This window comes from Vicugna pacos, chromosome 6, assembly GCF_048564905.1.
Source record: "Vicugna pacos chromosome 6, VicPac4, whole genome shotgun sequence".
Lineage (NCBI taxonomy): Eukaryota > Metazoa > Chordata > Mammalia > Artiodactyla > Camelidae > Vicugna > Vicugna pacos.
The window spans coordinates 75,950,530-75,962,981 of NC_132992.1; the positions used below are offsets into that span (position 1 = coordinate 75,950,530).

Below are 12,452 nucleotides of genomic sequence, written 5' to 3' on the forward strand. Positions count from 1 at the left end.
CCTATGCAAAGTTATTTGTCTTTTGCTCACTACTGTTTCTTCCATGAGATAAAGTGACCTTTCTAGTCTTGTTCACTACGGTATCCCTCAGAGCCAAAGAGCCTCGTGCACCAGCCTCTTAGTAAATGCTGCTTGAATAAGTGAATATACTTAAGGGATTTTAAAAAGATCGTTGGGGATTTTCTAGTTGCTTTCTCCATACCTTGTCAAATTGCAAAAATCAGAACTCATTTATTTTAAAAATACCCGGCGCCTAATTGGTCAGTGAAAAGATAGTTACCAAAAAAAAAAAAATCACTATCATAAAATGAATCTGTAAAATGGAGAGACAGAAAGGTGGTGCTTTTATGAAATAAATCAATCCTCTAAAGGACAAGAAACAATTTTTGCCCCTATCAGTACCCCAACATTTTTATTGCCATTAATCTTTGGCATTTTATTCTATAAGTTTGAGGATGAACCACATAAGAAGCAGCTATGAATAGTAAGCCCGGGGGGTCCTGAAGTACAACACAAAAGTGAAAAGAGAGTGCTCTTCTTGCTGTGGATAAATTCTGTTTCATCAGAGGGACTTAAACTCCCACTAAAGGAACCTCAAAACACAAATTAAGAATACTAGTGCTCGCTTCGGCAGCACATATACTAAAATTGGAACGATACAGAGTAGATTAGCATGGCCCCTGCGCAAGGATGACACGCAAACTCGTGAAGCGTTCCATATTTTTAAAAATAAAAAAAAAAAGAATACTAATTTTTTTTCTTTTTATAGTGATGTAATCTGAGGTAAGGAAGTAAAAAAAACTTTCATTGATTTGCTTTTCTAAGAATATCAGTAAGTTAATATGTAAGATTCACTTGCAACTCCTAAAGTAATCCTCAGATAACATGATGCCCCGCCATGAAAAAAATCACAGTCCTTTCTTTGGTGGATTTTTTACTGAAATAAACATTAGTTACAACAGTGTTAGAATTACAGAAGAATTGCAATCTGTATTTATTTTTAAAATTGAGTTTAGAGATACCAACTTCACTAACATTTAGCGTTTGACTCTCAAAGAACTTGAGATTTCGAGAAGTCATCAGTTTACTCCAGACCTCATTCAAATCCAGTTTGGTCCTGGCCCATGGAGTGAAGGCCCTGTCCTGAAGCTGTGTTCCTTTAGCCTAAAAGGAGCTATACATGGAGACTAGTGGTCAGTCACTACTTATAAAAAGTAAAAATGACAGTTTCAAAAGCTGGCATTATGAGTCTCTCTTACTAAGCCCCCACTGTCTACGGGCTGCAGGTAATGGAATCCAAGCCTTCTAAAAGAGTGTCCTGAATCACGGCCATAGCTTCCAGGCAGCCAGGATAAATTTGGTAGTGATCATGGCTCTAAATAATGGATTTCTGTGTTCCTATTTCCAATGGTAATATAAACTTACAATTTATACATTTCTTCCCTTCTTCCTGGCAGGAAGAATCCACCTTTTCTTGAATTGACCCGAACGACACAAAGCTGACATAAATTACTAGTTAAAACAAACTTTCATTAATGCTGGATCATTTCGGAGACCACAAATTATGCAGTATTTTCCCATTTCCTTTGTTTTTTCCATGGTCAGTGATTCTACACTTTCATTTGGTCACAGTTTTGACAGGGCACCTAAGTCAGCAGAACGGATGCCTTAGCGTCCACAGCACAGACAAAAGGGCCTCATCCAGTGCAAATCCCACCCTAAGAAGGAGCCCGTTCTGTGGGCTCAGACCCTCGTGTCTCTCTCAGCACCTCCGTTCCTCCCCACGTCTCCGCACACGTCTCAGCTGCTCCAAGCTCTAACTCCCAGCCTTCGTGCAGAAGTTAGCAAGAAAATCCAACACTTGCTAGTCAGACATAAAGCGGTGGTTTCCTTCATAGGCTTTTATTTTTATAAGATCCCTTTTTAGCCAAAGTGTACATACATGCACCTATCAAACAGCACCAAAGGGCCACCCAGGAAGACGCCAGTCTCTTGCTCTGTCCCTCCCAAGCCCACACTCCTGCCCCCTTGGAGTCAACCACAATCAACTCTTTTAGCTTTATTTTCTGTATTTACTTCAATTTTTGCAAGAAAAAGAAGCTTATATTGCTATTTTCTGATTGATCATTTTTAGACGTATCCACACCCATCCACATCCACTCACCTAGCCTCCCTATGCAGTCACAACTGGACTTGCAGTTAGGTCAACAGTGAGTATTTATATTATTATGACTAGGTGACTATGGCTCACATAAACCTAACAGGTCTACTACGACAATGTTTCTTTTCTTTCTCACTTTTTTCCTGGAGTTATTAATTGACCCTTGTTTTTATTTTTGTTTTTGTTTATTTACTCCTTCCCAATGACCATCCTCAGTTAGATCTGCCATGTGTCTACTAGTAGTTTTTTGACATGCTTAACTGAATCAAATAATCTATCAGTTTTTTGCTTATTTCCCAAGGATTTTCTTGATGGAATTTTTCCTTTCTTCCTTCACTATGAGACAACTGAAGAACACGCGTGTCCAGATTAAAAGCCCCCTCCCCGCGCCCAGCAAGTGGTTAGAAAAGTGAATAAAACAAGACCCACAGGGAGGCCTATCATCACAAAACTCACTGGGGTTAAAGATACAATCCTAGGAGTTTCTGGGGCCAGGGGTGAGGGGAGGTAGTGGTGGTGAAAATGATCACTTCAAAGGAAGGGGAGTCAAAACAAAAAGACATAAGGTTTTTCTACAGCAACACTAGATTTTAAAAGACAATTGTGCAACGACTTCAGAAGGAAAGTCCTTTTTAACCTAGAATTTTATAGCCAGCCAAAGTCTGAGTCAAGTGTGAATGGAAGAAATCCATTTTCAGAAATACAAAAACTGAAAACATTTACCTCCCTTTCTTGGATGTACTTCCACAAAAGAAAGAACTGAAACCAGCAGAGGAAGGCATGGAATCCAAGAAACACAGGCATCCATCCACACAGGAAGAGGGGGAAGAAACATCTCAGGACGACAGCTGTGTAACGGCCACCTGTTGGGTGAGTCCCTGTCACCTGCCTACCTCTGTTCTTTGTCTTGTTTTCTTTGTTCTCTTACCCCAGGACTCACTAATCAGGTATTGTCCTTCTTCCTCTTTTTCTGAAAGTCTTCATTTTATTTGTTTTTTTATTTAAGCACCTTTATTGTGGTATGGTTCCTGTACCATAAACTACACATCTTTCAAATATACAATTTGATGAATTTTGATAGGTGTAAATACACCAATGAAACTACCACCACAATCAAGATAGCTAACATTTCCATCATCCTACAAGAGGTGCAATTTTCGAATTCCCAGTTTATCTTTCCTACTCCCTTTACCCCCTAGTAACCGTAAGTTTCTTATTTATTTATTTTTTTAATGGAGATACTGGGATTGAACTCAGGACCTCGCGCATGCTAAGCACACACTCTACCACTGAGCTCTACCCTCCCTTTCTGTCCTTGAACTGATTTTCTGAATATCTTACCTGTTCTCTCCTACTGTCCCATTCTTTTTCTTTATCTTCTACTTCCTTTGAAGTCTTCTCAACATGGTTTTCCACCTTTCTAGTTTATCATATTTTAAATTTCTAAGACCTCTTATCCTGTGCTCCTTTTTCATAGCATCTTGCTCTTATTTTTATCAGATGTATTATTTTCTCATATCTCTGAGGGCATTAATGACATTTTATTAAGACATCTTCCATCCTCTGTATTATCCATTTACTGTAGGCTCCATTTTTCTCTTCATTGGTCTTGACAAATCTTTATAATTTTGGAGATTCAAAAGGAGGTTCACGAAAAATTACAGAACAATTTCTATAACTAAGCTGAAACTATTTATGCTACAAAAATGGAGAAGTATTCAGGGTGATCCTAATTCACTTCTAAAATACATCATAAAAAAGCATATAGAAAACTCGAGGTTCATCAGAAAAGCAAATAAGAATAAATATTACTCCTAGAAATAAGTTCTTTAAATCACTTAAAATGATGAACAGTAGGTACCTGTGATTAAACTTTTTAATGTATCTTTGAAAACATGGAGGTAGGAAAATCATAAAACAAACTTGTCAAAAAGAATAGTAAAACATCAGGCTATGTATAAATAAACAAATAATTCATCAATAAATAAAGAGGGTTCTTTTCAAGCTAAATTTTTCAGTCAGATTGTACAATATAGACTATAATAAGTATTTTCTTATCCAAATTACGTCCTCAGTGATATTTTTTCCTATTCTTATTTCTTTTGGATCCGGGGTATTTATACAGAAACCTACAGCAGCCTGTGAGTACTGTATCTTAGAGAAATGACCACAGCTAGTCATGAAATGTTACTGAGTGAAAAGCTGAATACAGTTTCTTTTATTGCCTGTCATAATAGTAGATAGAATTCTAAAAATTTTGATGTTTTCTGTTTAATGTCTTCTAGCCATTTTCTTCTAGGTAGCTTTCTCAGAAAGTTCTTATGAACATCATAAGGGCAAAATTAAATACCAGCACAACAATGACCTCTGTGCTCAGACCACGGTGCTGTTTATCTCCAGGCTCCTAAATGTCTTTAGATGGGATACCATGATGTTTGATGGTGCTCTATCCCTACCTTTCTCCTCCTTCCTCTTAACACACATCAAACAGACGTGAGGAAACTTTCCCTTTGCTTCATATGAAAAACAAAAACTTTGTCCTATGAGTGTATCACATTCTGAGGTACCATAACCAACCTGAGTTATCTACATTGAAGGGCAGCTGCCAGATTAGAATAGCAGAGGGTTTATGAAGATATATAAAATCACTTGGTAAAGTGGTTAGGACAGGAAAAGGAAAATGCTTAGCTTTTGAAATAAAATAATCATGATATAATGAAAACCAAACCATTTATCAGAAACTGATAAATATTTATTCAGTGAATCCATGAATATAAATCAGCAAAAAGTGAGAGTTATCATTTTTGGATTTGACCTACTTCCTTGTGGCTAATTTCCATATTTTATTTTATAGCAACCCAGCTGTTTTAAATGACAGCATTGTCAAATTGAATGTACAAACTCTAAGCCCATGGGAAACTGAAGAGCTAAATGATTATCTAAACAAGAATCTGTTAACATTTGGGTCCCAAATGGTTTGGATAAAAGTGGACTTAAAAAAAAAAACAACAACAACTTATACACTCATTCATCTAATACTAACTGAGCATTTACTATGCTCCGAGTGCTATACAGGACGCCGAGGAAACAGTGGTGTATAAAACACGCACTGCTCCTATCATCGTGGAGTTAGTTCTTTGGTGAAGAGAAGAAGCAGTAAACAAAACATCACTCAAATAATAAATAATCTCATAGTCATTCTGAGAAAGGTTTTAAAGGAAGATTGTAATGAGATGTGGGTACTCATAATAGAAACTGTACTTTAAACTGTGGGTTCCGAAAGCTTCTTTAAGGACGTTGCATCCAAGGTGAAGCGTAAATGGTGGGAGATGGTCTCCTGGGTCAGCCGACTCACACTTCGTTGATGCTGACGTCACTTTACCAACATTTACAGTGTATTCACAGAATGAAACCTACATGGTAATAGTTTTTGTTTCCTTATTCTTTGCACAAGATTACGTATTTCTGGATAGTTCTATGCAAAGATTTTCTACTTTTGGATGACCTGAATTTTATTACAGTACCACCTAACTTCGTTACCTACTCATCCACAGTTACTCACAATCTCTACACACACACACACAAATTTGCTTAATTAAAATTATTACCTTTAGTGATTCACTTAAAGTTTTTATGAGAAGCATAAGGTCTGAAAAGAAGGGATTCCATATGTTTTAGTATACTGGGTAATATCATAAATATACTTGGGCATTATTTGTATGATTCATTAAAAAAAACTTTTCAAACTTACAACGTGAATATTACTATCGTGTACCAGCCTTACACTTAAATCTTTCCATGTGTTTTCTTAAATTCAATATAAAAATGGGTACAGGACATTGCTACTTACAGTACAAGTGTGAAAATCGTGGACTAGACCAGAAGCGACTGTGATCCTGCCAAGAGGATGACGGATCTAGCCCGTGAGTCTGGGAACTTTCGGCAAAGTTTCTGTCATCCTAAAAGAGAGAGGAGAGCATTTCAGTTCAAATGACTGCAAACTTAAAGGACTAGAATTCACTGAAAGTAAAACTGAACCTCAAGATATAAGCTATGTTATACCACAATTTAATATAACTACAATCTTTGTAAAAAATAAAATAAGTGGATGTTAAAGAAACATGAAAAAACTGGAGAGGAAATCACCCAGCCGTAACAGCATGACGTATTTCTTTCCAGTCTTTTTTTCCTGTGGATAAGAGTTGTAAACATTGTTGTAAAACTTTGTGTTCTTCATTTATTTACATTTAATACTATAAACATTTAAAAAGTCATTATATTAACCTTTACCTTATCTGTTATTCTTTTACTGTCTGGTGAATATACATGCTTTACTTAGCTATTACTTTTCTGGGCATTTAGGTGGTTTCCAGTGTTTTACTCCTATAAATAACACTGTGAGAAATATCTTTAAATATATAATCTTTCTCATATTTAGGACTATTCTTTATGACAAATTCTTGGGTGGAAATACTGGGTCAATAAAAGCAATTTGATGTTTTTAAATACATTGACCTAGACTGTTTTCCATAATGATTATACAAATACTCTTACTCATTCAACAAATATTTAATACATAAACAAAAAGGAATACAGAAAAGGTCCCTCTCCTCATGGATTGTATGAATGTGTCTTTTTCCTCAAATCTTAGCTGAAAAAGAAATTATGAAATTATATCTTTGAATAATTTTACTAACTAAATAGATTTTAAAAACATGCTTTAATATACTTCCTTAATAGATAGGATTATATTTTTTTCCTTTAAATGCTTTCTAATTTTTTTTTTACTACACTTCATTTATTCTTTCCTGCACTCATCTATTCATTCAAGAATCACTTTTTTGGCACCTACTATGTGCTGGTCAAAGAACAGATCAATCAGACATTATAGTATATGATCATGAAAGCCTCAGGACTACAGGAGATAAAGGCATTAAACAAACAATACAAAACACAATATGGTTTAAACTATGATAAGAGCTAAAAGAAGAAGGACAGGAAATGACAGGAAGAACTACATTTAGAGTTGAGGTCCAGAGAAGTTCCCCCTGGGAGGTGACATTTAAGGCAATATTTGAATGCTGAGTATGAATCAATGAATTAGCCAGATAAAAACTCGTGGGTGGAGGATGGACACATGGGAGGTAAGAGGGAGAGCAGGAGAGGGTGGTCAGGAAGCGGTGTTCTAGACTCCTGCGAAGGTGCGAGGTAAGAGAGGTGTGTCTGAAGAACTGAACAAAGGCCCTTGGCTTAGGCATCCTGAGCCCAGGGAAGTGGTTACAATGAGATCCAGAGGTGGGATTTGGATTCGGGATTCTTTTGTACTTAAGTACAATCAGAAGGCAATCAAGGGTTTTAAAGAGAGGAGTGACATGCTTTGATTTGTATTTCTTAAAGATTACTCTGGCCTCTTTGTGGAAAACAGATTGGAGCAGCGGCAATGTTGAAGGGGAAATACTAGTCAAAAGACTGTAATTCAGGATCACTGTAGGGTCAAGGGAGAGGAAGGTATCAAGAATGGGGCCAAAGATTCTAGACCAAACAACTGCAGGTTAGGTGGTTCAAACGATTCCTCAAAACAAGGCTCCCAGAGACAGCAGGGCCTCATGTTGCATGATAAGCTCATGAATTAGCAGTCTTTGTATTCAGAACCAAGTTTCTATTTTTCTTCTTTGTCATGTGTGTATACAAATGCAAAAGAAAGGCCAAGAAGAGAAGTATATCCATGTATCTACCTGTATCTATGTCTATACCTGTATCTATATCAAGGCCCATTTATTTTGAGCTAAAAGCATGGACATAATCCTAAAATGGTTCAATATCATCAGTTTTCCTGAACCAAAAGGGAGTTTAGGTTCATTCAAGCTGAAGGTCCTGAGATGTTTAACCAAGTGACTTATAGTTTTCACTAATAATGAGAATTTCTTAAGAAATTGGATCACTACAGGATCTCTGGAAAGGATATACAGCTGACCCTGGAACAACGTGGGGGTTAGGGGTGTCAACCTTTTGCACTGTCAAAAATCCACATATAATTCATAGTCCACCCTCTTTATCCATAGTTCTGCATCCATGGATTCAATGAACTGCAGATTGTATACTACTATAGGATTTACTATTGAAAACAAATGTATAAGTGGACACGTGCAGTTCAAATCCATGTCGTTTGAGGGTCAACTGTATTAAATACTACATATGAAAAAAATATATTAAGTGGTTGAATAAATCAACAATTTTAAGGGGAAAGGATGACAGTCCTAAATTGTATGTATGTATTAACGAGTGTCAAAATATATGAAGCAAAACTGATAGAACTATAAGGAAAAAATAGACAAATCCATAATTATAGTTGGAGATTTCAACATTCCTTTCTCAGTAATTGATAAAACAGCAGGCAGAAAATCAGTAAAGATACAGACTTGAACAACACTGCCAGACAACTGGACTTAACTGACATGTATAGACTACTCCACCCCAACAGCTGGTTACAAGTACTTTTCAAGTGCACATCAAACATTCTCCAAAATGGATTACATTCTGGGTGCTAAAACAAATCTCAATACATTTAAGATGACTGAAATTATACAAAAGAAAATGCTGTCTAACCATAATGGAGTGAAATAACACAAGGATATCTGAAAAATTCCCAAATATTTAGAAGTTAAACAATGCACTTCTAAATAACCCATGGGTGGGTCAAGGTAGAGGTCAACAGAAAAATAAGAAAATATTTTAACTATGAGAAAATAAAAGCACAGTTTATCAAAATTGGTGGGAATCAGCTACAACAGTGTTTGGATGGAAATGTATAACATTGAATGTGTATATTACAAAAGAAGGAAAGTCTCAAATCGATAATCCAAGTTTCTGCCTTGAACTAGAAAATGAAGAGTAAATTAAGCCTAAATTAAGTAAAAAGAATGAAATTAATAAAGATAAGAGCAAAGATCAATTAAACAGAAAGCAGAAAAGAAGGAAAAAATGAAACCAACGCTGGGTTTTTTTTAAGATCAATAAAATTTAAAAACCTCTACTGAGATTGATTAGGAAAAAATGAGGGCAGATACAAACTGCCAATATTGAGAGTGAAAGAAGGTTATTACTAGAATGCCTATAGGCATTAAGGAGATAATTAGGAAATATTATGAACAACTGCCAATAAACTTGATAATTTAGATAAAACTGATAAATAAACAGCCTTAAAATGTGTCATCCAGTAGTTCTACTTCTAGGAATCCATATTATGTTAATAAATTAAAAACATGGAGAAAGATTTTTATACCAAGATGTTTATCAAATGATTATTTATAGTAGAGAAAAACTGAAATCATCCTTAAATTTCCAACAACAGGGCATCTGGAAAATAAACTACAGTATAATGATAATGATGATAATGATGATTATAGAGAAGATTCATATATATATATATAAAATGTTATATGAAAAGAAGAGGAAATAAAATTATCAACAAATGTTGATTTCAATATAAAAAGACATTTATAAATAAGAACTGGGAAACATACTCTCAAATTAGGTAAATGGTTTTTTTTAAAATATCTGTTATATTATTTATTTTCTTTTAAATTTTTTCTGTGTTTTTCAAATTGTACCATATTTTTAACTGTCATAGGCCAAGAAGCTGGTTGTATAATTAAAACTATTAGTTGTTCTTTTCTGGTAACAGAAAAGATAATCTATGCTTTGATGCCCGCTGATTTTGTTTTAGAAATTTAAAACCATAACTTGGGAATAGTGAATAGAACCTGATTATCTGTGTACTTCATTCTTCCTGCAGCAGGCACAATTTGAGGCTGTCACTGCACCATTTGTTTCATTCAGCAGGACGCCCAGACCTACATCTCCACTCCTGTCCTTTCTCAGTCCAGGTGTCAATGGGCAAAATGAGAGTGTGTTTGCTTTCCCTTATCTTTACCTTTCTTTTACTGGCCCATAATCATCTAAGCATCTTTTAGCGGGAAGCCATTTATTATGCCTTTCTCTTTCACACTCTTCATATGGAATCCATGATCAAATAGAGATTCTAGCATTGACTGAGAGCTTAATTCTCCTTTCTATCTGTGCATCTTCCAACTCCACTCAGGCCTTTAGTGTTTCACATCTGAACTATAATAGCCAGACCCACAGCTCTGCCTTGTTACCCCATGACATCTCATTCTAAAGTAGCTATTAGCTAGCCAAGACATGGAAACAGCCTAAGTGTCAGCAACAGATGACTGGATAAAGAAGATGTGGTATATTTATACAATGGAATACTATTCAGCCATAAAAACTGACAACATAATGCCATTTGCAGCAACATGGATGTTCCTGGAGAATGTCATTCTAAGTGAAGTAAGCCAGAAACAGAAAGAAAAATACCATATGAGATCGCTCATATGTGGAATCTAAAAAAAACCCCAAAAAACCAAAACATAAATACAAAACAGAAACAGACTCATAGACATAGAATACAAACTTGTGGTTGCCAGGGGGGTGGGGGGGTGGGAAGGGACACACTGGGATTTCAGAATGTAGAACACATAAACAAGATTGTACTGTGTAGCACAGGGAAATAAATACAGGATCTTGTGGTGGCTCACAGCGAAAGAGAATGTGACAATGAATGTATCTATGTTCATGTATAACTGAAAAATTGTGCTCTGCACTGGAATTTGACACAACATTGTAAAATTACTATAACTCAATAAAAAAAAGTTAAAAAAAAAGTTAAAAAAAATTAGCTATTGGAATATACTTGGGACACAATGAACAGTTAACCCTTGACCAACACAGGTTTGAACTGTGTGTGTCCACTTATACATGGACTTTTTTCAATAATAAATACCACAGTACTACATGATCAGCTGTTGGTTGAATCCAAGGATGTGGGACCATGGATACGGAGGGCTGATTACAAGTTATACAGATTTTTGACAGCACGGAGGGTCCGTGCCCCTAACCCCGAGTTGTTCAGGGTCAAGCGTATATCTTTAAGTTCCAACATTTTGTAAGTCTTCAAAACATTGTCAGAACCCCCAACGTTACCTTGAAATATAACTACTGAAATGAACACTAGAAGAAAAATATTTCAGGATCCCTTTGAACAATCAATGCATTAGTTCATATTCTACATTTATAATTCTACAATTATATCCTTCATATTCTACAATTATAAACTGGTATTTAATTTGTGGAATTTCTATATAAGTAAATTTTACAGGGTGACCATAAGATGGTTGTTCCTTTCTAATTCTGACCTTTTTTTTAAATTAAATACTTAAATATTAAAAAGGAAGTATTGGTTGAAAAGGAAGATTCCTTGCAATTTTAGTAATCTTAGCTTTTCTTCTCTGCCAATTCTTATATCCTTAGCAGAGGGACCTATTTTTATTGCTGTCTTAAGTCTCAACTAGCTATTTAGCCAGAATTCCTTGCAAAAATTCCACTGGGTGAAGGAACTTGCATTTTCTAATATTTTCCCTGGGTTTCTTCCACTTCTCTTTCATAACCCACATTGTAATTGGTTTCTTAAAAATTGTTCCAACCCAACTAAGTCTTTTGCTAAACTGATCTCTAATGATTAATATTTAATGATACCCACCAAGTCTTTTTCTCTCAGGAATATTGTAAGTTCAAAGTTTATAAGACAAATGATACATTTAATTTTTTTTAAATTTTAATTTATCCAACCCTTCCCCTGGAGAAGAGGAAAAAACACTTATGTGTTTCTGAATCTGTGGCAGAAATGTTTTCCTGAATTTGTCTCTAGCCCAATAATGCACTAGTCCTCTATTTGTTCCCCACTCTTAATTCCCAGTCCTCCACCCGTCCTTGAAAAAGCTTAACCTCTTCCCCAGTAAATTTTATTCCTATTTGAAAGTTCAGTCTGGACAGATAGTTTACTTAAAGACTGACCTCCATAACTCAATCTGCATGGCTGCTATTATATAGACTTTAACCTCCCCAGGGTGAGGCTTTGATCGCCTCTATCTTTCCACCAACCCATCCCAATATTCCACAGTTTAGCCCAGTGCCATTTGCATTAAGGTACTTGATAATGGTCATATATAATTATTTCTTGACCACAGTGCAGAAATGAAAGTTTGCTATGTGGAAGTTGGGAAATTAGGAGACTGCCACTCTTATATTTTCAGTTTCTTCATGTAAGGAAATGAGGGTGCTGGACCAGATCATCTCTTACGTTTTCTTAGCACTAACATTTTGTAATTCTAATCTACCTGAACAGAAACACTGAACAACCAGTAGTACATCTAACTATGCAAGCTGTCTT

At 35.6% G+C, this 12,452-nt stretch overlaps 1 protein-coding gene and 1 non-coding gene across 11 annotated transcripts in view; one reads left to right on the forward strand and one right to left on the reverse strand.

Moving 5' to 3' along the window:
• The window catches only part of CEP128 (centrosomal protein 128), a 359,486-nt gene that overhangs the window by 6,073 nt on the left and 340,961 nt on the right, over positions 1 to 12,452 (reverse strand). For all 10 annotated transcript variants that reach the window (XM_072963536.1, XM_072963534.1, XM_072963531.1 and 7 more), the window contains one exon: positions 6,012 to 6,120. In XM_072963536.1, coding sequence (XP_072819637.1) covers positions 6,012 to 6,120 — 109 coding nt within the window. The remainder of the gene's footprint in view (positions 1 to 6,011; positions 6,121 to 12,452) is intronic.
• LOC116281123 (U6 spliceosomal RNA) lies at positions 619 to 725 on the forward strand. The gene has a single exon (XR_004190574.1). It is a non-coding gene; the product is annotated as a U6 spliceosomal RNA (small nuclear RNA).